This window comes from Lithobates pipiens, unplaced genomic scaffold, assembly GCF_037356315.1.
Source record: "Lithobates pipiens isolate NorthernLeopardFrog02 unplaced genomic scaffold, aLitPip1_a1.2 Scaffold_19, whole genome shotgun sequence".
Taxonomy (NCBI): Eukaryota; Metazoa; Chordata; class Amphibia; order Anura; family Ranidae; genus Lithobates; species Lithobates pipiens.
The window spans coordinates 178,207,401-178,233,775 of record NW_027507764.1 but is presented as its reverse complement, the minus strand read 5'-3'; the positions used below and the strand labels follow the sequence as shown (position 1 = coordinate 178,233,775).

At 41.5% G+C, this 26,375-nt stretch overlaps 1 protein-coding gene across 2 annotated transcripts in view; it reads left to right on the top strand.

Annotated features, from left to right (window-relative positions):
- Positions 1–26,375, top strand: part of CPNE4 (copine 4) — a 660,573-nt gene that overhangs the window by 500,958 nt on the left and 133,240 nt on the right. For both annotated transcript variants that reach the window (XM_077491511.1, XM_077491512.1), the window contains exons 8-9: positions 14,813–14,911; positions 24,923–25,009. In XM_077491511.1, the coding sequence (XP_077347637.1) occupies positions 14,813–14,911; positions 24,923–25,009 (186 nt within the window). The remainder of the gene's footprint in view (positions 1–14,812; positions 14,912–24,922; positions 25,010–26,375) is intronic.

Sequence of the window (26,375 nt, the reverse complement as noted above, 5' to 3'; positions counted from 1 at the left end):
TATGTGGTTTACTTTAAACTAAAGCTGCCTTTCTTTAATCCAAAATCAATGGATATACATCAAATTTGTATGCACCAGTTTGATAACCCAGATATTGTTAAAGTAGTTGTCACTGTGCCTCTCTGTGGGTGCACAAAAAACTATTTAGGTAGTCAAATTAAAGCTAAGCTCCAGGCACAAAAGGTTTAATTTAAAGTGGTTGTAAACCTCAGACATGAAATATGAACAAAGCATATTCCTCTATAGTGTGTACTTGTCTTAATTGGGAGCACTAAGTGTCATTTATGTCTGCTGCTTCATTCCCCTGCTATCAGCACTTCTGAAAAGTTTTCCTGACACCAAAAGAAAAAAGGTGACAGGGGAGGAAGCTTCACCTGATTGACAGCCTCAGCTCTGTTCCTGTGTTCTGTGTGGAGGGGGGTGTCCATTCCCTCTCCCAAGGGATGTAGAGAAGAGAAGACTTCAGATAAACAGGAAAGCTATTGGGGAGGTGGGGGGATGGGGCTACACAAATCACTCCGCACAAAAAGAGAGAATAGCACTGACTGGCATGTATTATCTGTAATGCCGCGTACACATGATCAGACTATCCGGTGGACAATCCGCCGGACTTTCCAGTGGAGGTCCGCCAGACTTTCCAAACGAGTGGACTTGCCCACACACCTCCACACACGACCGGACAAGCGAGCGCCCTCCCCTTCCTGAACCGTATCAGGCCGCGTGCCCTCAACATGGGGGGGTGGGTGCTTTGGTGAAGGGGGGCATCTTCATCATAAGGACCGGGGTCACCATGTGACATCACCCGGTGACCCCGCCCCTTAGGCCTATATAAATCGCCATGCAACGCGTCCCTGGCATTACGGCCAGAGAGAACGTCGTGTCAACATTGGAAGGAAGAAGAAGAGAAGAAGAAGAAGAAGGCGGCAGCGACGAATGAGAAGAAGGTGTCAACGCTAGTAAAAGAGCTGGAAGAAGATAGCAGAGGCCCGGGAGAAGAACCAAATGGCAGGACAAGACCCCCGAAGTCGGAAGAAGACCCCCGGACAGCAGCGACGACAAAGGAGAAAGCCGGGCTCCTCCACTAGTAAAATAGTGGTAAAAGAGCAGAAGATAGTGGAGGAGCCCCGTGAGAAGACCCCTGAAGTCAGAAGAAGACCACCGGAGCTGTCTAATAAACAACTTTAAAAACCTGTGTTGTGTTTTTTTAATTGACACTTTTTCCCCCAGGTGAATGGGTAGGGGTACGATGTACCCCGTACTCATTCACAAGGGGTTGGGGGCCGGGATCTGGGGGCCCCCTTATTAAAGGGGGCTCCCTGATTCCAATAAGCCCCCCACCCGCAGACCCTGACAACCAACGGCCAGGGTTGTCGGGAAGAGGCCCTTGTCCTCATCAACATGGGGACAATGTGCTTTGGGGTGGGGGGCCCGCAGGGCACGTGTGTGTGGGCAAGTCCGTTCATTTTAAAAGTCCAGCGGACTAGCACACAGATTGTCTGCCAGACTGCCGAGTCCAACGGACAATTTTTAGTCAAAATTTCTTTCTAAGTCCGCCAGACTTTTGGGAAGAAAAAGTCAGCCGGAGCCCACACACGGGCGAATTGTCCAGTGGACTCTGGTCCACCGGATAGTCTGTAATACCAAAAGCATACTCAGATTTAAATACACATGTGGCTTTAGAATTTGAACAATACTTGTTTAGTCTGGATTTCATCATTAAAAAATATGTATGTAATTATCTGATGCTCTCCCTATACTACAACTTCTTCCCATTTTCAGATCTCCTCTTTTCTTTTTTACCCTCTACTCAACCTCATGCTACGACACAGCAAACATGCCTACCTATCTTGCATGACTTACCTCTGTCTAGTTAATTTTGCAAGACTGACTATGCTTCATTTAAACTACTTACTTTTTTTCTGGTTCAATTTGCTGCAGTCGGAACATCCGACATGTTGTAACAAACGTATTTCTTGTTCACTTTATTGAAAATACTAATAAAGAAATATTGAAAATAAATTAAAAAATATGTATAGGTAAAACCTTTTTTTTTTTATTATTTGGATAGGGTAGGGAAGCGGGAACTCTTGCCAGTATGTTATTGATGTCTGTATGTCCGCTAGATAGATTCCCTTTTTCGAATTGCCCTGCCGATCAATTTCTCCAAAATAGAAAGTGATAGGAAATCCCACATTTTAAAGTTGTCACCAGGACATGAGCTGAGAGTAAATATATTTCAATGTGAACACCTGCTCTTAGAGGGGCATTTCCCTTACTTTGCAGAAATTTGCTCTTCCAACTGCAACTCAGGACAGGAAGTGAAGAGAAACCCCCCCCCCAGTGTAACACAGCAAAACCTATCACAAAAATTAACTGACTAAGCCCAGATGACTTGAATCAGTAGGCAGTCAATAGTTTAGAAGTCAGGCATTCTGGTCCTAAGTAGATCATACTGGAGGTTCTGTGCATAGTGGTGTGCCCCTTTTGAGGTCCAAGAAGCCTACAAACTACCCAGTTTGAGATCCATTCAATCTAAGCAAATGGAGCAAAAGTAAAATACCAACCAACTGAACCCTTAAAAAAGTTTGTAATCCTAAAACAGTATGGTACATAGTTGTCTTATACTAACCAGCAAACTAAAATTCAAAACAGATAAAACATTTCCTATGAACAGACCATCTATTTAAGATGACCAGTGATGCTTAGTAGCTCTGACTGATGGTCTACCTATATTTCATTGCCTATGACATTATGTTAGCTTGCAGTCATTGTACCAACTGTGAGCTGTCTCTGTACAGCTGTTCTCTGTTTTTACTAATGAGAGAAAGAAAAATTATCTCTGGGGAATTTGTGATTTTATGTGTACAGGTGTGTGAGGCTGTCCAGATGGTTCTGATTAAAAATAGCCCCCTTTTCATGTGCATATAAAAAAAAATTATTCATGCAAGAGGGAATGATTTGCACTTAATAAATGAGGATGAGCATATAATTCTGACTTAACCTTTTCAAGATCTGCATTAAAAACACAGGAAATAATGTGCAGGTAAGAATTATGCCCTTCATGCCTTGTTAACAACACATAATAGATCAAATCCGTTCAGCTTTCTGGAGTAAACCAAAATGCGTCCCTGTTGTACTCGTAACAGTATTTTTTATCCTGTCTAAGTCTATAGATGTCTAACTGAAGTTGATAGATTCTTCTACAACATGGGGCGATAGCTGCTTTTCCTCATGCACTGTGACTGCATATTAATGATATGTCTTTGTATTGCCTTAACACTTGAATGTTTATGATAAATTACGTAGGTGGTTATTGTTGTCTCAAACAAAAATATAAAGAAAGGTAATAAATCAACTGGATTGGATTTAAACCAGCTTATGCTGTTTTCCACAGTTTGGAAATCTTCAAAAATAGTGTTAATTTATAGCTTCCACTGACCTTTAGTGGTGTCTGGCATGGCACCACTTCTGCTGACTTTTAGTAGTATCTGGCATGGCACCACTTCTGCTGACTTTTAGTAGTATCTGGCATGGCACCACTTCTCCTGATTTTTAGGAGTATCTGGCATGGCACCACTTCTGATGACTTTTAGTAGTATCTGGCATGGCACCAAGTCTGCTGACCTTTAGTGGTGTCTGGCATGGCACCACTTCTGCTGACCTTTAGTGGCGCCTGGCATGGCACCACTTTTGCTGACCTTTAGTCATGTGTGGCATGACTTTCCATCCTCTCCTCTATGTGTCTTATTGGGAGGAATTGTGTCATCACTAAACCTGGACATTTGACTTAAATCAGCTCATCAGACCATCATGGAATGATTTCTATTGTCACACACACAGGTGTTAGGCAGGGCAACATTTAGGGTCTGTTGGTGGTTGAGGGTCATTGTTAAAGACAGGAAATTCAGGGTTTGTTTCCTGAATTTTCCTCTGCGCAGTACACAACCCTGTGTACCGAATCCATCACACAAATATTTTATCAAGATAAGGGCTCTTGATATGTTAAACTGGTGTTAGAGTTCCTTCCACCTATCTTTTATGTTTCAGGTGTCAGGGACTATGGCACTTTTGCAGCTGGATTTTGTGTCTCATTCAATTTGACATTTAACCTCTGATACAAAAAATGAGCAGTTGCTGGACTTTGGGTTCATGCAGCTAGTCCTTATAACCAGTTTTGTTCATTCAGGTTAGACCCGCTATTCTTGGGTGCACACCTTTACCACCTCCTGGACTGAATGGGAGACTTCTTGCATGGTGGCAGTTTATAGATGAAATATTTGCCAAATCGATAGACAACATTTAATTCTTTACCTTATACTAGGACAGATTACCTATTACGGTTAGACCTAGAATCAGTGTAGAACAAAACTGGTGCTCTTTTGTAATGCACTTGTTAAAGTAAATGATAATTTGTTATTAAAGTGAAACTTAATTGTGTCTGAGCCCCACAAACTGAAAATGCTATTTTTATAAATTATTTATATTTAAAGCAAACTCACCCATCCATTCATGTCTCCATGCTTTATTTTGTTGAGAAATTACTTTAAAAAACAGCTCCCATTTCTAGCCATGGCCATCTTGAGGAAGAGCAGATGATTATTGTAGCATAATGGAATCCATCTGCCCTTAGCTCATGCATGCAGGCAGGAAAGTGTGCTTAGCTGAGAAAGCCTCTCATCCCCTCCTTTCCTCCAGATGAAAGAAAATAAAATGCCCATGAAGACTCATGGGATGTATGATATCATTTTGAACCAAGAAGCAAGTAGAGATATGTAAAAAAAATTCAAACAATAAATATAATATACTTTCTTATCTTATTATCTTATTATCTTATCGTATTATATTGTTACAATGTGTACCGTTTAAAAAATCCCCCCTGCCCCATTCCTTATTTCTTTACATATACTTTCTTATCTATTTACTAATGCTAGCAGCATAAGAATTACAAATAGTTAATGTTGATTGAAGAGTTTAGTTGCACTTTAATATATTATATTTCCAGTAGTCATCCATCAGCAAAGTAGGATAGTAGGCAATCCATTAATAATTTAGATTGATAGATGACATAGAAACTGGCTGATAAACGTATTCTACAAAAATGCATAGTTTAGAAACTACTTTAAATTAAAAAAAAGTTGTAGATTACATAGAACTCGGCATAAACAATGATAAATATTCTAAAAATGTGGCACATATTAAAAATAATTTTAGGCATTTGGCCCTTGGGGAGCCGGTTTTATCGCCTGCTCTATTTAAGGTTCAAAACAGTCGCTGATCCATCCAGTCTGGTCATTATTGCCCTCGGTTTCCATAATTTCACTGTCTTTGAACGTTTCAATGACTCACGGTTCTCTTTTGCCCCAGGGATTGACCTGGATATGTACCTCTTCTGTAATGAATGTGCCTTAACATGAGTCTATGTATTTTCTTTTTCCTAATAAAAATTATTATAAAAAAAAAAAAAAACATGTTTTTAGGGGTCATGGAAGTCATATTATATCCTACACCTTGTTATCAAGAAAATGAAAAGAATTGACTGTGCCTAGATATTTTACAGAAAAAGAATGTTCCCTTAGTCAAGTTTGTTTTATGTATTGGAACATATTATAGTCCCTAAATGTGAGGGTACAGAATACTCAAAATGAAGCTGTTGCGGGTATATTAGATTATTCGTGTCCAATGCCTACACCCCAAGGAGTTAACTTTAAACTATGGTGCACTTTTATTTCTATGGTCTAATTTGATTGTAAAATAATCATTTTTTATATTTAACATAATAAAAAGGTATTCTGTCTCGTGCTATTACAATTTTCTAGGCTGAAAAGAATTTCATATGATGTGATGAGAGGTATAATAAATAATTTAACAAAGGTCTGATTTGGAAGAAATATGATACAAATCTTAGGGATTGTTTGATACAATTTAATGGAATATCATTTTTTGTTTAATGTATGTAAAAGTAGTTCTGGGTTTTTTGATTGGTTCTAGTGATCAAGTGGAATGGTTAGCTATGTTATTAAGCTTGATATATAACATGTGATTAGTGCTGTCAAAAGCCATGGGACTTGGCTTGCATATGTTTGCAATAAAATCAAAAAACAAGAATATTGCGATCTTGTGGAGTGATATTTATTCTTTCTTGTTTCAGAATGTGTATATATATTATACATATACCGTATATATATATATATATATATATATATATATATATATATATATATACGATATATGTATCATGTCTGCTGATTTCGGTGCACGATGTGGCTGACAACAGAGCATATGCCTGGGGGGGACGTCTCGGTGGTCATTAAGTCGAAAGACCCCAGGCTTACCTGTAAATTTACAGTCACCAAATTTGTTTTGGCTTTTGGGATGTTCAGGGATGTTGTCTGCTCAGCCGCCCCCCACAGGAGGGATGAGCTGGACCTATATCTCCATTCAGTCACAGACCTAGGGTACAAGTATGGATGGCACACCTTTTATGACTACCACCGCTCATTTTCGGCCAAGGCAACCGCCAAGGTCAGCCAGCTCCAGGTCAAGACAAACTGGAGCATTTCTGACACGGAGCTATTCTGACGCCATTTCGCAGGCCTCTGCTCACCGCTGTGCACCATTTGCCAGTCCACTACCCACATGGCGAATTGGTGCTCTGAAGTGACTCACCCCTTCTACCCTCCTTTCTCCTCCGGCACCAGTCAGGCCTCCTGGCCCCCGGTCAATCACGACCAGCATCTTTTGTCTAGGAGAAGCCCCCATTTGCAACAATTTTAATCACGGCGGATGCTTCCATAACCAGTGCAGGCTACTCCATATTTTCACAGCATGCCATAAAGCTCATCCGAGCACCACCTGTCAAGTCAAACAGGAGGGTAAGTCCTGACTAGGCCGCATATATGTCAGATGGTTGGGGTTCTACCTCTACACACCCCACTCTCTCACTGGCCATATTCCTAGTGCACAGCTTCACAGAAGTACCAGAGTACATAATCAAAAAAACTAGGCGGATGGAAGTCTGCTTGCTTTGCCACCTACATCCCAAATATTCAGGAAGAAATGAAAAGAAACATGCCCTCATAAATTATCTCATGAAATGGCACTTAAATGTTTTATGCAGAATTAAGTTACAAAAATAAATATTAACAGCAACTTTATCAATTATCAGTGCCTCTCAGCACAGCCTCACCAGTGCCTATTAATGAGCAGCCTCATCAGTGCCCATCAATGCAGCGTGACCTGTGCTCATCATTGCAGCATGACCTGTGTCCACCAATGCAGCCTCACTTCTCCATAGTGGAGAAGGATCTGGGGGGTTTGGTAGATCATAAGCTCAATAATAGCATGCAATGCCAAGCTGTGGTTTCCAAAGGGAGCAAAGTCCTTTCTTGTATTAAGAGAGGTATGGACTCTAGAGAGAGAGATATTATTTTGTCCCTGTTCAAATCATTAGTAAGACCTCATCTGGAATATGCAGTTCAGTTTTGGGCACCAGTTCTCAAAAAGGATATTGGGAAACTGGAGAAAGTGCAGAGAAGGGCAACCAAACTGATAAGAGGCATGGAGGAGCTCAGCTATGGGGAAAGATTAGAGGAACTGAATTTATTCACTCTTGATAAGAGGAGATTAAGGGGGATATGATCAACATGTACAAATATATAAGGGGTCCATATAGTGAAATTGGTGTTGAATTATTCACTTTACGGTCAACAAAGAGGACAAGGGGGCACTCTTTACGTCTAGAGGAAAAGAGATTTCATCTCCAAATATGGAAAGGTTTCTTCACAATAAGAGCTGTGAAAATGTGGAATAGACTCCCTGCAGAGGTGGTTCTGGCCAGCTCAGTAGATTGCTTTAAGAAAGGCCTGGATTATTTCCTAAGTGTACATAATATAACTGGGTACTAACATTTATAGGTAAAGTTGATCCAGGGAAAATCCGATTGCCTCTCGGGGCATCAGGAAGGAATTTTTTTCTCCTGCTTTAGCAAATTGGATTATGCTCTGCTGGGGTTTTTTGCCTTCCTCTGGATCAACTGTGGATATAGAATTGGGTATATGGGATTGTATGTGTTAGGAACTTCCCTTGTGATCAGTCAAAACTCTAGATGTGTTGAGAAGCAGACAATTTATTTCTGATGTGGCCCACAAAAGAGAGACATGCTTACAGAACAAAAGCTGAAGAAAGATGTCTCCCAAAAGAAAGTGTCCCGCCTTCACATACCCCACAAGAATAACATCTCTATGCTTCTATTGGCTGAGGGAACATTCTTAGGCTATCATATTTAGTTAAATCTAATGATTCTACAACTTGCTATGGAGTTAATTAAGATAAAACAATACAATGAGTTAATACAATAATGTGTTCAGAAGTAAGCTTTTTAACAAATCAGTCTCAGGACTATTGTTTTTCTAATAGTCACACAATAAACATTTAAAACTTTTCTAACAGTATGATATTATTATTATTATTTTTTTTTGTGTGTGGTTGAACTAGATGGACTTGTGTCTTTTTTCAACCTGACTAACTATGTAACTGTGCCCATCATTGCAGCCTCACTATGCCCACCATTGCAGCCTCGCTGTGCCCACCATTGCAACCTCACTGTGCCTACCATTGCAACCTCACTGTGCCTACCATTGCAGCCTCACTGTGCCCACCATTGCAGCCTCACTGTGCCCACCATTGCAGCCTCACTGTGCCCACCATTGGAGCCTCACTGTGCCCATCATTGCAGCCTCACTGTGCCCACCATTGCAGCCTCACTGTGCCTACCATTGCATCCTCACTGTGCCCATCATTGCAGCTTCACTGTTCCCATCATTGCAGCTTCACTGTGCCCATCATTGTAGCCTCACTGTGGCGACTATTGCAGCCTCACTGCGCCCACCATTGCAGCATCACTGTCCCCACCATTGTAGCCTCGCCTGGGCAAAGGAAGAAAGAGGATGGCTGGATCATAACTGGAGGAAGAGGAAAGCTGCGGGATCACAGAGCAGGATAGCACACTGGAACAGTGGAACAGTGGAACAATTGCCTCCGCTTTACTCGCCGTCACACACAGCCCTGCCTCCTCCTGACCCTGCGCCTGTGATAGACAGAACGCATTTCCCAGCATTGGACTGGCAATCTGTCTATACCGGGTGCGGGGTCAGGAGGAGGCAGGGCTATATGTGATGGCAAGCAGAGCGGAGGCAATTGTAATGTAAACTGTTATAGCAGGCTATCCGCGCTCTGTAATCCCACTTTTTTCCTCTTCCTCCATGCTCTGTTCCCCCAGGGTGATCGCTGGGAGAATGGCTTTCGATCAACCCTTTCCACCAGCGGTGCTTACACCCCCTCTCCCAGGCAGCCAAGCTCCTCTCAAGCCCTCACTGTAGGCGAGTGGAAAATTTCAGAACTATATATATATATATATATATATATATATATATATATATATATACACAAAACTGTATACTGTACACATTTAAAAATCTTTGGGGACTTCTAGTCAGGCCATAGTCCGTGCTTCATGGATGCTAGTGCAAATGCATACACGCATGCTTTGGCAAACAGGTGTAAAATGTAATTACTGTGGTTTAATAATGCAAAAGGTAATGATGAATACCCAAATGTATATGCCTTATTTTCTATAAGAGCACAGCATAAAGTTATTTGGTGCTACCCCTTTTGCATTATGCATACTTTATTGATACATTTTGGCACATGTCATATAAGTTTGCTTATTTACAGCAAAATCTTAGTATGCACGTTACTTAGTTCACCTTATCTGCATATAAAGTACCAAAACATTATTCCCATATTCATTACCCAGTGTAAACAAGGGTTGTACTGTATGCATTGTAAGCTTTAACAGATGAGCTCAAGGGATCAAGCTTACACAGTGTATGAACATCAGCACACTCATGTGAGCCTGCAATACAAGCACGGCTATGAATTTCATTGCAATTGTTACTGTACTCTTACTAATTTCCTCTTATAAATTTGGGCACCTAGACTTGACTTGCATAGTGAAAATTAGCAGTGCCCTTATAAACAGGCCAAAAATGCAGAATTAAATATTAGGTTTGCATCTACAGTAACACTATTTGTCTTAAAACAATCACTGTTCAAAACTTGGGAAAAAATTTCCTCTAAGTACATACAGTATTTTGGTCTAAATGAAAAACTGAAGAAATATTGCAGGAAAATTACATCAAACACCTTGATACCCCCCCCCCCCCCCCAAACCCTTCTCTCAAAAAAGGATATACAGGCATACCCCACTATTAAGTACACAATGGGGTTTATTTACTAAAGCTTCCTCTGCCTGGCTCTGCATTAGATGGTGTCATCAGCCAAAGCCCAGCAGAGGAAGGGAGTAGTGAAAGGCTTCTTAAGTCTACTCTTTGTTTACACTAGACAGCAGCAATTGGATGTGTTGTTTTTGCATCAATGGGCCACACTAATAAAGGTCTGAATGGAGTACAGTATAACTACATAGGCACCCACCAGGCATCATCCCTGAGGTTGAATGTTACGGCATTTCATTCATTTAGAAAGGTGGATAGAACAAGATAAGTCTCAGCCTTAGTGCGTATTATCCCATGTGCTAAAGTGCATTGCATTAAGGCAGCCCATTCTTTTGAATGTAATTCACCACTGCTAAAAGGTCCAGATACTATTTTATTCCGATAAATGTCAGGGACACACACCCAAGAGTATCCAACATGTTTTGGGATCCCATAAACACCCACTTCATTAGGGTATCAGACTGAAAACAATGAAGGCCCCTTGACTCTCCTTTGGGGAAAAGGAGCCTTGACTGCTGGAAGCATGGCATCACTGTGGGTGTGAACTAGGGTTGCACCAATACCAGTATTAGTATTGGTGCCAATACAGAGCATTTGCATGAGTACTTGTATTTGTGAAAATGCTCTGATGCTTTAACCAATACCTGTGTCATCAGCATAGCAGGGGGGGACTGGACAGCCTCACAGATGATCAGAGTGGACAGTTACAAACACCAGTCTCCCAGTGTGGCTTTTGTAACGATTTGGACTTTTACCAGAAAGCTTCGTACCTTTCAGTGTTCTAAACTTTGTCCCTGTGATTATTCATGCAGCCAGTGACCTCATATGTGTGTGCCAACAGAGTAAGTTATGGGGCGTATCTTTGAATCTGCTGCTATCCATCCATGTAACCTAAGACTATAAATCCCAGGGACTTGAAGCTTTCTGGGAGACATGATAAAAGGAGCTGAGAAGCCTGCGCACAGTCTCTTCCTCCTGGGGCTGATGAAAGATGGACCTCTCTGTATGATAGTGAGAGAGAGAGAGGTCGCGGCCTACCATGTGGGACGCTACTCCCACCACAAGGCCTAAGAGGCCTACTCCTTTTACCTGCTGTCGGACATCCTGTTACTAACATCACTTACAGTGCCTACCCAACAGTGCAGAAGTGTGGGGAAAGTCCCTACAGATGGCTGAGACAGAGGATCCATCTGTGTTGCTATCTAGAAGACCTCAGATCGATTTGATATCTATTCACTACCACCAGCACAGAACACTGTGCACACACACACACACATCCCTACCCAAGAACACTTTACTGCATTGCTGGAACACTGTGCTCAGATGCCTAAGGCCTTCACCATTTGGAACCTATTGTTTCATCTACAACCAAATGGATTACAGTTAATGAGCTCCAACTAGCTAGCGAAGAATAACAGATCTGCAACATGAACTCTATTGCCATTAAACACCAGCGGGAGATTAGCTCTCTCATAAGAATAGCATAGTCTGTCTATATTACATCTAAGTTTGGCCACATATGTAGTTAACTAAAACATCCACCAGGAGTTGACTTTGGATCTGAATATAGTCTACACTTGTGTATATAGCATTATCCATTGTTTAAACATTGCTGTGTCTTCGGGAAGAATCTGTTTGCTGAGTTGGTGCTGTTATCCCAGCTCAGCGGATCTATTCCTTCTATTTGTGAAATAACTTTTCCAATTTGGGTTCAAGTAAATATTTCAGAACCTTATATTACTAAGTTGTTTGATTCTTACTTCATAGTGTTAACAGAATGTCTGAACCCAGAGTGTCAGGTGGGTTGGAAGGTTCACTTGGTCATGGCCATGCAGATGAGCAGGTAATTCTCAGCAGTCCCCAGGGGGGCTGCGCTAACCTTTCAATAAAGCAGCTGACAGGTGCCTCTCTTCCTCTCCCTCCTGCGGCTGTCAGCTGCTTTATTGGAAGTTATACAGGGAGATCAATGCCTGTAACTGCCCGCACGATCATCCCGGCTGTCCCCTGTGTCCTCCGCTGGATCCCCGGGTCCCCCTCTGGCTCCCAGCCAGGGTACTGCTCTGGTCCCCCATTGTGCTCCTCCGGTCCCCGTTGTCCTGGATCTGTCAGGATAGAGAGCAGAGGAAGGAAACTGACACTAGCCTCCCCCCCCCCCCAAAAGAAGAAAACATTGCACAAAAAAAATAAAAATATATATATAAATTGTAAAAAATTATAAAACTAAATTGTAAAAAAAAAATTAAATACTGGCACAGTCCACACCTCATCAGTGTCCATCAGTGCTGCGTATATGTGCCACTGTCACACAACATTAAAAAAAGAATTGGTATCGGTATCTGCGAGGACTTGAAAAAAAGTATTGGCGCTTGTACTTAAAAAGTGGTATCAGTGCAACCCTAGCGTGAACCTTAAAGGGAAGATCTGTAGCTCCCTTAGGATTTGCTAAAAAGACCTGCGGTAACTGGGTGGAGTCTGAACTCTAGGAAAAACTGCTCTGAGGAGATTCAGCTGTCACAAGAGTTGCCCACCCTCTCGCCTGTTGTGATATTTTGCACAGCTTTATTGGTGGTTTTGACTTTGCCAGCAATTGATGTTGCTTTATGGACTATGCCCCCAAGTTAAATTCTGGGGTCAGTCTAATGTCTGTCTGGAACTGATGGTAAGGACAGACCTATTAGACTATGTGGATGTATGTTTTATGGGTGCTCATAGAATAACTGCGACTGGCAGGGCCATCTTTGATATTGAGTGGGCCCTGGGCAAACATTTTCTTGCCCCCCCCCATTCTGAGACATACAAAAAATAGCAGGTGGACTCAGTTTACTGCAGCAGATCACACAGCGATTGCAATTGGTTGCCAGAGGTTACAGCCTATCCTTACCATTAACTGACTGGTTGCTAGAGGTTACAACACATCATTTCTGCTTGCTGACTGGTTGCTAGAGGTTACTGCACATTACTAGTGCTCACTTATTGGTTGCTAGGGGTTACAGCACATCATTACCACTCACTGATTGGTTGCTATAGATTACAGCAGATTATTACTGTTCACTAATTGGTTGCTACAGGTTAATGCACATCATTACCACTCACTGAGCACTGGAGCAATCCCAAACAATTGAGCAAGTAAAGTGGCACATAATTACACATATTACAGGTGCGAGTCAGAGCCTGCAAATATACTGCAGGAAAGCATCAAAGACTGCGGACATGCTACTGGAGACAATCAGAGACTGCAGACATGCTACAAGTGACAATCAGAGACTGCAAACATACTACAGGTGACAATCAGAGACTGCAGACATGCTACAGAAGACAATCAGACTGCGAAAATGCTACAGGTGACAATCAGAGGCTACGGACATGCTACAGGAGACTATCAGAGACTGCAGACATGCTACAAGAGACTATCAGAGACTGCGGACATGCTACAGGTGACAATAAGAGACTGCAGACATTATACAGGAGATAGTCAGAGAACTTTCAGCAATGCACAGCTTTACAGTTGAATAAGGTCCAGGAGTGGGGTTTCCACTTTGTCTCAGTCACTACAACTGCTCTCCCCTGAGTATACAGGCATTGGGTGGGTTAGATCATCAGTGGAGCTCCCTGTATTCCCCAGCCAGTATAGAGGGGGTGGGGCCAGGAGCTCCACGGACGCTCCCACACTGATTACTTCTCTCACTGCAGCCGCTCTGTTCCGAGCATACAGGCTGCATGGGGCGGGGTAAGAGCATCAGTGGAGCTCCCAGCCCCGCCCCCTCCTCTGCTGGCTAGCTTGGGAATACAGCTCCTGTGTCCTCTGAAAAGCCATCATCGGGGGCCCCAATTTGCAGGTAGCACAGGCTCAATGCTTTGGGCCCCCCAACAAAGATTGGACCCAGGTGTCCCGTTTGCCCTGCGTTAAAGACGGCCCTGGTGACTGCCATTGTTGTTTGGTACATTTGGAAAGTTGTTACTTTTGTAAAAGTTTTTTTATTGCTGTCAATGCACTTATTGGGGAGATGCACATCTCTGTTTGTACTGGTGACTTTTTTCCCCGGAACAAAAGGTGGAACCTCCAACATGGACATTTGTTCCAGGGACAACTGTCTAAAATGGGAGTCCCTGTACTGAGAGATTTTCTATAACTTTCTGTTGCTTTTCTGATACAGGAAGTGAAGTCAAATTCCCCCCAATGGTACACAGATGACAAAAAATGAAATAACCTAGCAGATTGTTTAACCCCATACTATATGAACAGTACATTGTAACATAACTTTATATTATGTGCATTTCTGTGTCTAACCCTTCCTTTCCTGTCCATAGAAAGCTAGTTTTACTGAAAGTGGGTGTGTATACTCACAGTACATAAATCTATATCCTACATTAACCTCACTGTAGTTCTCCTAGAGGTAGAACCCGGTTTGGACTGTTGTTTGCTACTTGAACTTATGAAGTTACAGCTTGTAATTAATTTATGTATGTACATTGTATACTACTGTGTCATGAGTATTAATGTTAATATTTATTCTCTTTAGTGTATAGTCTGGGACTGGGATTCTAATGGAAAACATGACTTCATTGGAGAGTTCACTTCAACGTTTAAAGAAATGAGAGGAGCCATGGAAGGAAGGCAGGTAGGATAACCATATGTTAAGATGTAGTCACTATAATGTTGCAAGCACTCTGTACATGGCACAATCCTGAGCCTTGCACTCTGTACATAGCAGACCCCTGAACTCTGCACTCTGCATGTAGCATACTTCTGAACCTTGCACTCTGTATGTAGCGCACCCCTAAAACCCTGCACTCTGTACATAGCACACCCCTGAACTCTGTACTTTGTATGTAGTGCAATACTGAAACCTGCACTCTGCATATAGCGCACTTCTTAACTCTGCACTCTGTACGAAGCACACCCTTGAATCCTGCACTCTGTATTTAGTGCACCCCTGAACCCTAAACTCTAAACATAGCGCAGCCCTGAAACCTGCACACTGTATGTAGTTAACCCCTGAAATCTGCACTCTGTACATAGTGCACTCCTGAACCCTGTACTCTGTATGTAGTGCACCCCTCAACCCTGCACTCTGCACATAGCACATAGCACACCCCATACCCTGCACTCGATATGTAGTACAACCCTAAACCCTGCACTCTGTATGTCGCACACCCTTGAAACCTGCACTCTGTACGTAGAGCAATCCTGAACCCTGCACTCTGTACATAGCAGACCCCTGAACTCTGCACTCTGCATGTAGCACACTCCTGAACCCTGCACTCTGTATGTAGTGCACCTCTAAAACCTTCACTCTGTACATAGCACACCTCTGAACTCTGCACTCTGTACATAGCGCAATCCTGAAACCTGCACTCTACATGTAGCGCACTTCTGAACTCTGCACTCTGTTCATGGCACCCCGAAACTCTGCACTCTGTATGTAGTGCATACCTGAACTTTGCACATACAGTAGCATACTCCTGTTGTTTAATGCCCTTTAGAATCCTCCCACTGTTATTCTGTGATAGAAAAAGGCCCTGCCTATCAGGAATATGAAATGATAGGGTTAAAAACTCTTTAACCTCCCTAGCGGTAATCCCGAGTCTGGCTCGGGTTGGGATTTTAATTACAGGAGCGGTAACCCCGAGCCAGACTCGGGATCGCATCGCTCAATGCAGGGGAGGACACAGGGAGAGTTACTTACCTTGTCCCCTGGATCCAGCGATGTCCGCCGCGCTGTGTGTGCGAGCTGTCCTCCGCTCGATTCACAGTGCCAAATGCCGCCGAGCTCCATTCCCTGCGACGTTATGGCGCACGGGAGCGGAGAACGGCGGCAAATTCAAAAAAGTAAATGTACACAAAACACACACAGCACTGTAATCTTACAGATTACAGTGCTGTATTAAAAATGACACACCCCCTTTGTCCCTAGTGGTCTGTGCAGTGCCCTGCATGCACTTTTATATTATAAATACTGTTTTTTCTGCCTGGAATTTGGAGATTGTCCATAGCAACCAAAACTTGTCCCTTTTTCAGTGTTTTAGGATTTGATTACATTATTGAATATTTTTTATTATTCTTTATTATATTATAAACGTCATCATACCTGGGATGTCTGCTAGACTCTGGTTTGAACAGATTTAAGAACGTTATTGCTAAGAATTACAGGACTACAAAATAAAACGCCAGATTTCCATGCAAAATAATTGTACCGCTTTCAGCACCTTATTCCAGACTGAATCATACCGCCAGGGAGGTTAAGCAGCATTAAGGTCTAGTAATCCCATTCACTTTGCTCATTTGCTAAAGAGAAGCTGTGTTCACTTTGAATATACAAACATTTTCATAAGATTAAAAAAAAGGGGGATTTGTCTTGCACTTTATTGGATAAAAGAAATGGGCACAACCTCACTTTATTCAGTAAATTAAGTGAGCTTCAATCTGTTAAGTTGCAGATAACATTGACAATGTGGCAATGTGGTTTATCGCACTCAATAAGTACATGGTATTCTGAAGGTAGAGGGATCCTCTCTAGAGGTAAAGGAACAGCTGGCTGAGAATTTCCCTGATACATGTTTGTCATGTCTGTCTGCTACCTCAGTCAGAAAATCCATTACACAAGACCGATAATTGAGCTTTGGGGCAAAAGGGGAAATTGGCAGCTGTGGTTTGTGAAGAAGTAATGTAGGACAAAATGTCCTTTTTCAAAACTAATTGACTTTCAGCATGCCAGGTGTAGCAAGGGAATCCCAGACCATACAGTACATATCAAATCACTAATATGAATCTATGAAATCATTTGAAACGTTTTTAACAATTTGGAGTAAGGAGGAATGTTATTTCTTATATATTCACTTGAGTCATTAATTAGCATTGTAAATATCACTATTAGAATTTTATATGATACTAGCCATGCTATATGTGGCAAGCAATACAATGGACAGTGTGGGTCACAGTTACCTACCTATCATGCTTCAAAGTGTTGCAGCCGAGTCAAGTCACACATTACACCATGTGTCACATGACAATAGTCTCCATTTAAATTCGAGCTGAACATGTTGTCACTACCCAAGAGAATTATTTTCTGCACCCAGGCCTAGTGTCCACTGCATTTGAAGCTCAGTCACTGGAGCACCTGCAGCGTAACCTCTGCTGCACCCCCACCTAGTCTCCACTATATAATTGCAGCTCAGTCACTGGAGCACCTGCAGCGTAACCTCTGCTGCACCCCCCACCTAGTCTCCACTATATAATTGCAGCCCAGTCACTGGAGCACCTGCAGCGTAACCTCTGCTGCACCCCCACCTAGTCTCCACTATATAATTGCAGCTCAGTCACTGGAGCACCTGCAGCGTAACCTCTGCTGCACCCCCCACCTAGTCTCCACTATATAATTGCAGCCCAGTCACTGGAGCACCTGCAGTGTAACCTCTGCTGTACCCCCCACCTAGTCTCCACTATATAATTGCAGCCCAGCTACTGCTGCACCCCATGCCAAGCCTCTGCTGCATTCAAGCCTGGTCTCCACTGTATCTGCAGCCCAACCACTGTTGCCCCTATAGCCTAAGGCACTTCTGCACCCAAGTTTGGCCTCTACGCATCTGCAGTCCAACCGCTGCTGCACTCACAGCCTGAGCCTCGTCTGCTTTCATGCCTGATCATCACTGCATCCACAGCCCAGTCACCACTGGACTAAACCATTTCTGCACCCCAGTCTGCTCTGAGCTGAAGACAGAGGGATGGGGTAGTGTCATTTACCTTCTACACTTCAAATCAAGCATCTCCTTGTTCCCCTTCAGGGGCCATGGGCACTTCCAGGTTTGGAGTGTCTTAGCTGTGACATACAATGAAGTTTATTTAATAAAACTGGAGAGAGCAAAATCTGGTGCTGCTGTGCATGGTAGCCAATCAGTTTCTAACTTCTGGCTTGTTCAATCAAGCTTTGACAAAAAAACTGATTTATATGCAGAGCTGCACCATATTTTTCACACTCCAGTTTTAATAAATCAACTCCAATGTGTCACATAACAGTTACCTCTATTGAAACTCAAAAAAGACACACAGTCATCATCCGAATATACACTCCCTGAGCTACTGTCGTTTTTTGAATACTGGATTTGCTGCACTTCAGCCTGGTCTATGCTGCATCTGCAGGCCAGTCCCTCCTGCACCCATAACCAAACCTCTGCTGCATCCACAGCCAAGCCTCTGCTGCACCCTGTTTTTTTGGGAGCAGCTTCCTGACCGCCTCACACAGATATACTGCGGCAGAGGGGCACATACAGGCAGATTAACATACCTGTACGTTGCCCTTTAAGAGGCGGCTCGCAGGCGTGTGCACGCCTTCCGGGAGCTTTGTGACTGCGATCGCGGGTCCCGCGGACCCGATGTCCGCGGGGATACCTGCGATCGTCTCACGGTGAAGAAGAACGGGGAGATGCTAATGTAAACAAGCATCTCCCCGTGCTGCCTAGTGACAGTGTCACTGATCAGCTCTCCCTGTAATCGGGAGCGCTGATCAGTGACGTGTCACACACAGCCCCCCCACAGTTAGAATCATTCCCTAGGACACTCAAAAGAAAAATTGTGGGTTCAGTTGGACTTTTTAGGCATAAAAGAAGTTGTGAACACAACCAATATATTCAAAAAGGGATTATTTCTATTTATTATTGAGACAAAAGTAGAAACAATAAATAATTTTTTTTTTTCTTTTTACAAAAAAAGAAATATTTCCTCCTTATAACTACACATTTAAGACCTAATTGACATCCTATCAAAGGTAGTAAAATTCACTTCAAATTTCCAAAAGGGAAAAAAACAAAATACATATCTATATGAATATAGAATCAAGGATATCAACCATACAGTCAACAGTTACATATATTCTGGTGCTCTATATGTTTCGCGTCTGGAAATGACGCTTCTTCAGGAGATGATAACAGCTCCAGTGTTCTATATTGTAAGGAGAAAGAATAAATAAATAAAAAGAAAACATACATGTATATAAAATACAAAAAACATATAAAACATATTCTTTTATTCATATTTTTTATTTATTTTTATTTTTCTCCCCAATTCCCTTTTCCCTGTTAATGCTTACATTTATAAAGTGATAACCAGGACGTGGCATTCTGTTTAAACTTTTCAGTGTATCCACAGACATCACCCTGTGATAGATACACATTCTTTCATTTAAATTCCCTAGGACACACTTAACCCCTACATCGCCACCTAGTGGTTAACCCCTTCACTGCCAGTGACATTTTTACAGTAATCAATGCAATTTTTTAGCATTGATCGCTGTATTAATGCCAGTGGTCCAAAAAATTTGTCAAAATTGTCCGATGTAACCACCATAATGTCGCAGTCATGATAAAAATCGCTGATCACCACCATTACTAGTAAAAAAAAAAATCTATAAAAATGCCATAAAACTATCCCCTATTTTATAGGCGCTAAAACTTTTACGCAAACCAATCGATAAACACTTATTGCAATTTTTACAGAAGAAGAATGCGTATCGGCCTAAACTGAGGGGAAATAAAAATTTTAAATATTTTTTGGGGATATTTATTATAACAAAATTGTCGCTATTTTTTTGTTTATAGCACAAAAAATAAAAATGGCAGAGGTAATCAAATACCACCAAAAGAAAGCTCTATTTTTGGGAAAAAAAGAATGTCAATTTTGTTTGGGAGCCACGTCGTATGAGCGCACAATTGTCAGTTAAAGCGACGCAGTGCCGAATCGCAAAAAGTGCTGTGGTAAAGAAGGGGGTAAATTCGTCCGGGGCTGAAGTGGTTAAAGTGAAACAATAAAAATTAAATATTCCTTTAAATATCATGTCTGGGGGGTGTCTATAGTATGCCTGCAAAGTGACACATTTATCCCATGTTTAGAACAGTACCACAGCAAAATTACATTTATAAAGGAAAAATTTAAAACTGATCCCAGCTGTAATGAATTGTCGGGTACCACCACCCCCCCCCCCCCCAGACCATTACCAAGCCCTTTGGGTCTGGTATGAATATTAAGGGGAACCCCAACCAAAATTTAAAAAAAAAATCGAGTGGAGTTCCCTCTAAAAATCCATACCAGGCCCTTCAGGTCTGGTATGGAAATTAAGGGGAACCCTGCACCAAATTTTTAAAAAATGGCGTAGGGGTCCCCCCAAAATCCATACTAGACCCTTATCTAAGCATGCTACCTGGCAGGTAACAGGAAAAGAGGGGGGATGAGAGAACAACCCCCCCCACCGAACCGTACCAGGCCACATGTCCTCAGCATGGAGAGGGTGCTTTGATTCGATGTGAACAGGGACATTTTTATTTTTTTATTTTTGAATAAAGGACTTGTCCCAAGCATCTCTGGTCTTTTTTACAATTTTTTACACATTTTTGTGAAATGGTAGGGGTACGGTGTACCCTATTACCAATTCACACAGAGGGGAGGCCGGGATCTGGGGGTCCCCTTGTTACAAGGTGCTTTGGGGTCAGACCCCAAAGCACCCTCCCCATGTTGAGGGAATGTGGCCTGGTACAGTTCAGAAGGGGGGAACTCTCTCATCCCCCTCTCTTCCTGCGGCCTGCTAGGTTGCGTGCTCGGATAAGGGTCTGGTATGGATTTTACTTTTATTTTTTTTATTCTGGCGCAGGGTTCCCCTTAAAATCCATACCAGACCCAGGTCTGGTATGGATTTTGGAGGGGACCCTACGTCATTTTTTTTTACATTTGTAGCAGGGTTCCCCTTAATTTCCATTCCAGACCTGAAGGCCTGGTATGGATTTTAGGGGGACCCCCACGCAATTTTTTTTTACATTTTGGTTCAGGGTTCCCCTTAATATTCATACCAGACCCAAAGGGCCTGGTAATGGGCTGGGGGGGGACCCATGCTCTTTTTTTCAGTGAGTTTTATCCATATTGCCGAGACTCGACAATTCCTTACAATCTCGATCAGTTTTAAATGACAATTTTTCCTTTAGAAATGTAATTTTGCTGTGGTACTGTTCTAAACATGGGAAAACTGTGCCATTTTGCAGGCATACTATAGACACCCCCCAGGCATGATATTTAAAGGAATATTTCTTTTATTGAAAAAATCACCGCTCCCGCAAAAAAAAACAGCCGTTTTAAAAAAAATGTTTTGCATTGGATACATGACCCCTGGGGCAGGACCCAGGTCCCCAAACACTTTTTATGACAATAACTTGCAAATAAGCCTTTAAAATTAGCACTTTTGATTATTCATGTTCGTGTTCCATAGACTTTAACGGTGTTTGTGTGTTTTGCCAAATTTTTTGCCTCTTCGCATGTTCTGTTGCGAACCGAACGGGGGGGGGGGGGGGGGTGTTGGGCACATCCCTGTCTCCAACCACTGTACTCACAACTTAAGCCTCTACTGCACCCCAGTCTAAGCTCTATCTGCAGTCCAGCTACTGCTGCACCTGCATCCTAAACCACTGAAGCATTCCAGTTTTATTCGACAGTTTCATAACAGTAATTTTTTTGATCCAGATATAATAAACAGCCTGTTTTGTTATGGAATGCATTCTTTATACATATATAAAGTTCCATAGGTACTAAGAGCAGTCTTAAAAAATAAAAAACGTGCTATTTTGACCATGATCTGCCTATTTCCTAGCGTAGGGCCTACATTGTACCTTAAAGTGGATGTAAACCCGATTCATGAAATTTGACCTGGGCACATATACAGTTGCAAAAAAAAGTATGTGAACCCTTTTGGAATGATATGGATTTCTGCACAAATTGGTCATAAAATATGATATGATCTTCATCTAAGTCACAACAATAGACAATCACAGTCTGCCTAAACTAATAACACACAAAGAATTAAATGTTACCATGTTTTTATTGAACACACCATGTAAACATTCACAGTGCAGGTGGGAAAAGTATGTGAACCCCTAGACTAATGAGATCTCCAAGAGCTAATTGGAGTGAAGTGTCAGCCAACTGGAGTCCAATCAATGAGATGGGATTGGAGGTGTTGGTTACAGCTGCCCTGCCCTATAAAAAACACACACCAGTTCTGGGTTTGCTTTTCATAAGAAGCATTGCCTGATGTGAATGATGCCTCACACAAAAGAGCTCTCAGAAGACCTACGATTAAGAATTGTTGACTTGCATAAAGCTGGAAAGGGTTATAAAAGTATCTCCAAAAGCCTTGCTGTTCATCAGTCCATGTTAAGACAAATTGTCTATAAATGGAGAAAGTTCAGCACTGCTGCTACTCTCCCCAGGAGTGGGTGTCCTGTAAAGATGACTGCAAGAGCACAGCGCAGACTGCTCAATGAGGTGAAGAAGAATCCTAGAGTGTCAGCTAAAGACTTACAAAAGTCTCTGGCATATACACTAAACAAGAATGGATTTCATGGGAGGATACCACAGAGGAAGCCACTGCTGTCCAAAAAAAACATTGCTGCACGTTTACAGTTTGCACAAGAGCACCTGGATGTTCCATAGCAGTACTGGCAAAATATTCTATGGACAGCTGAAACCAAAGTTGAGTTGTTTGGAAGAAACACACAACACTATGTGTAGAGAAAAAGAGGCACAGCACACAAACATCAAAACCTCATCCCAACTGTGAAGTGTGGTTGAGGCATCATGGTTTGGGGCTGCTTTGATGCATCAGGGCCTGGACAGATTGCTATCATCGAAGGAAAAATGAATTCCCAAGTTTATCCAGACATTTTGCAGGAGAACTTAAGGCCATCTGTCCACCAGCTGAAGCTCAACAGAAGATGGGTGTTGCAACAGGACAACGACCCAAAGCATAGAAGTAAATCAACAACAGAATGGCTTAAACAGAAGAAAATACATCAGAGTCCTGACCTCAGCCTGATTGAGATGCTGTGGCATGACCTCAAGAAAACGATTCACACCAGACATCCCAAGAATATGGCTGAACTGAAATAGTTCTGTAAAGAGGAACGGTCAAGAATTACACCTGACCGTTGTGCACTTCTGATCTGCAACTACAGAAAACGTTTGGTTTAAGTTATTGCTGCTAAAAGAGGTTCAACCAGTTATTAAATCCAAAGGTGCACATACTTTTTCCACCTGCACTGTGAATGTTTACATGGTGTGTTCAATAAAAACAGGGTAACATTTAATTTGTTGTGTGTTATTAGTTTAAGCAGACTGTGATTGTCTATTGTTGTGACTTACATGAAGATAAGATCACATTTTATGACCAATTTGTGCAGAAATCCATATCATTCCAAAATGGTTCACATACTTTTTTTGCAACTGTATCTGTAATGTTTATCTCTCTCTCTCCAAAGCCCTAAGTCCTGTGTCTTTCTACTGCTCCATTCTTCTGTTATCAGCATGGCAACTTCTGACAAGTTCTCCGACACAGGAGATAAAAGCAGCTGGAAATTTGTGTCAGGTGGGTGCATAGAGATAAATTAGCAGAGGACTGGTCTATTCACATCACAGCTTTGCAAGTATCATCGTTCCTCTGCTTATATGAAGGAGGGGTGTGTGCCTTTCCTCTAATCAGCTGTCACACAGTGTATGCCAAGATTCCACTCCCACTGCTGGAACAGGAAGAAAAAATTCAAACATAATGTTCACTTTCTAAAGAATATAGCAAGCTGAAGACAGCAGATATACATGTTAAACGTATGTAGGAGGATTTGTTTCGTACCTTTGTATTATCTGATATTTCACTGGGTATACAGTATGCAAGGGTTTACATCCACTTTATATTTTTATAGGTTTGATAGTATTTATTTAGCTTATAATATTGTTAGAGATTGTGTACCATTTTTGTTGCATCTAAAATGCAAACCTAACTGGAAGCAGCCCACGCGCCATTCATAATTAACCTCCCTAGCGGTGATCCCGAGTCTGGCTCGGGTTGGGATTTTAGTTCCACGAGCGGTAACCCCGAACCAGACTCGGGATTGCATCGCTGGATACAGGGAGGACACAGGGAGAAGTTACTTACCTTGTCCCCTGGATCCAGCGATGTCCTCCGCGCTGTGTGATCGAGCTGTCCTCCGCTCAATTCACACAGTGCCCGTATGCCGCCGAGCTCCGTTCCCTGCGACGTTACGGCGCACAAGAGCGGAGATCGGCGCCAAATTCAAAAAAGTAAAAACACACACAGTACTGCAATCTTACAGATTACAGTACTGTATAAAAACATTACACACCCCCTTTTGTCCCTAGTGGTCTGTGCAGTGCCCTGCATGCACTTTTATATTATAAATACAGTTATTTCTGCCTGGAATTTGGAGATTGTCCATAGCAACCAAAAAGTGTCCCTTTTTCAGTGTTTTAGGATTTGATTACATTATTGAATAATTTTTCATATTATTTATTATATTATAAACTCTATCATACCCGGGATGTCTGCTAGACTCTGGTTTGAACAGATTTAAGAGAGTTATTCCTAAGAATTACAGGACTACAATATAAAACGCCAAATTTCCATGCAAAATAATTGTACCGCTTTCAGCACCTAAAACCAGAACTAAGCATACCGACAGGGAGGTTAAGTAAAAAGCACATCAAGGTTAATAAAATATTTTGATGCAATGTTTTGATACTGATAAAACATACAAAAAGCTTTTTGATTTAGTAAGTATCTTATAATTGTCTGCTTTCATTATAGGTGCAATGGGAATGCATAAATCCAAAGTACAGAATGAAAAAGAAAAACTACAAAAATTCTGGCATTGTAATCCTTAATCAGTGTAAGGTAAGGTTGTAGCTGCAAAAATATTAAGAGCACATTGGGTCTCAAAACTGATTTAGTATGAATTGCTATTTTTATTGCTTGTAGCAAGCAATATATTGTTTATTTGTATCTACTATTCAAGTTACTGTTTGTATTTACTATTTCAGTCATATGTAGATCCAATTTTTTTTCTTCCCATTATTAACCCAGAGTTAGTCCTAATTTAATACATCCTTCCTTTCTCCCTGTAGCTAGTCATTTTTGGTTGATTTTCTATATATTTATTTATTTTTACTTTGTACCAATGTTTTTTTCATTAGTTTTGCTTGTTGCAAAAAAATAGGCAAAAAAGCCTTTCTTTTGTTTGCAAATAACTTTGCCATGTTTTTTACAAGAACATTATTTTAGTGCAATTTTAAAAGGGGCACATTATAGAATAAAATGCATTGTTTCTATTTACGATAAAACTACTTTATTAAAAACAAAACAAAAAAAAACTAACACTGGTCCAAATTTTTATTTGTTTATTTCTTTTTGTCTATAGATTCCATAGAACATGAAATTATTTTTTCAAAAGAGTATTGCCAAAAGAATGCCTAGTTTTCGCCTAAAAATTAACTGAACAAGCTGAGGCTAGAAGCTGATTGGTTACTATGCATAGCTGCTCTGGTTAGTCTCAGCTCCAGTTTTACAACATTTACCCAAATGCATATATAACTTTAATAATAAAAAAGAAAAAGTTTTCTGGACTTTAAATGAGGCTGGCACTAAAGGAATGCCTGCCTCCATCCCTATCAATAATATGTTAAGGGAGAGAACAGAATTGGGACTTTAAATGAAGCACACATCAGTAAAGGAGTAAGTCAAGTGACTATGATATTTATTTTATAAAGTCCATGATATGTTATACAAACATTTTGGGCATCAACCTCTAAAATGCTCTGGGCATACAGCCTCCACACAATAACTCATGGACTAATATTACACGGTAAATTACAATCCAATACACATTCGCATAAAACACAAAAAGCAGTAAATGCATGTATAAACGTATCCTACTGTGGTTGAACCCAAAATGGCCAGGATAACCATGGTAAGTGAATAATAGATTCAAAAATCGATAAACAATGCGTAAGTAATAAATGATAAAACGGAGAGAATCATATAAATCTTGATATTCCAAGGTTGAGATAAAGGATAATGGTTAACGGCTCTACGCGTTTCGCGGTATTCCAACCGCTCATCAGGAGCATGCAACATGGAATAATTCTGCAAATCATATATAAAAATAAAAAAATGATGAATTGAATTATTAGATAAAAATTGACAAGGTAATTTGATTATTATAATTAATTTCAAGGCTGGGCGTCCAACTCACGTCTGCATC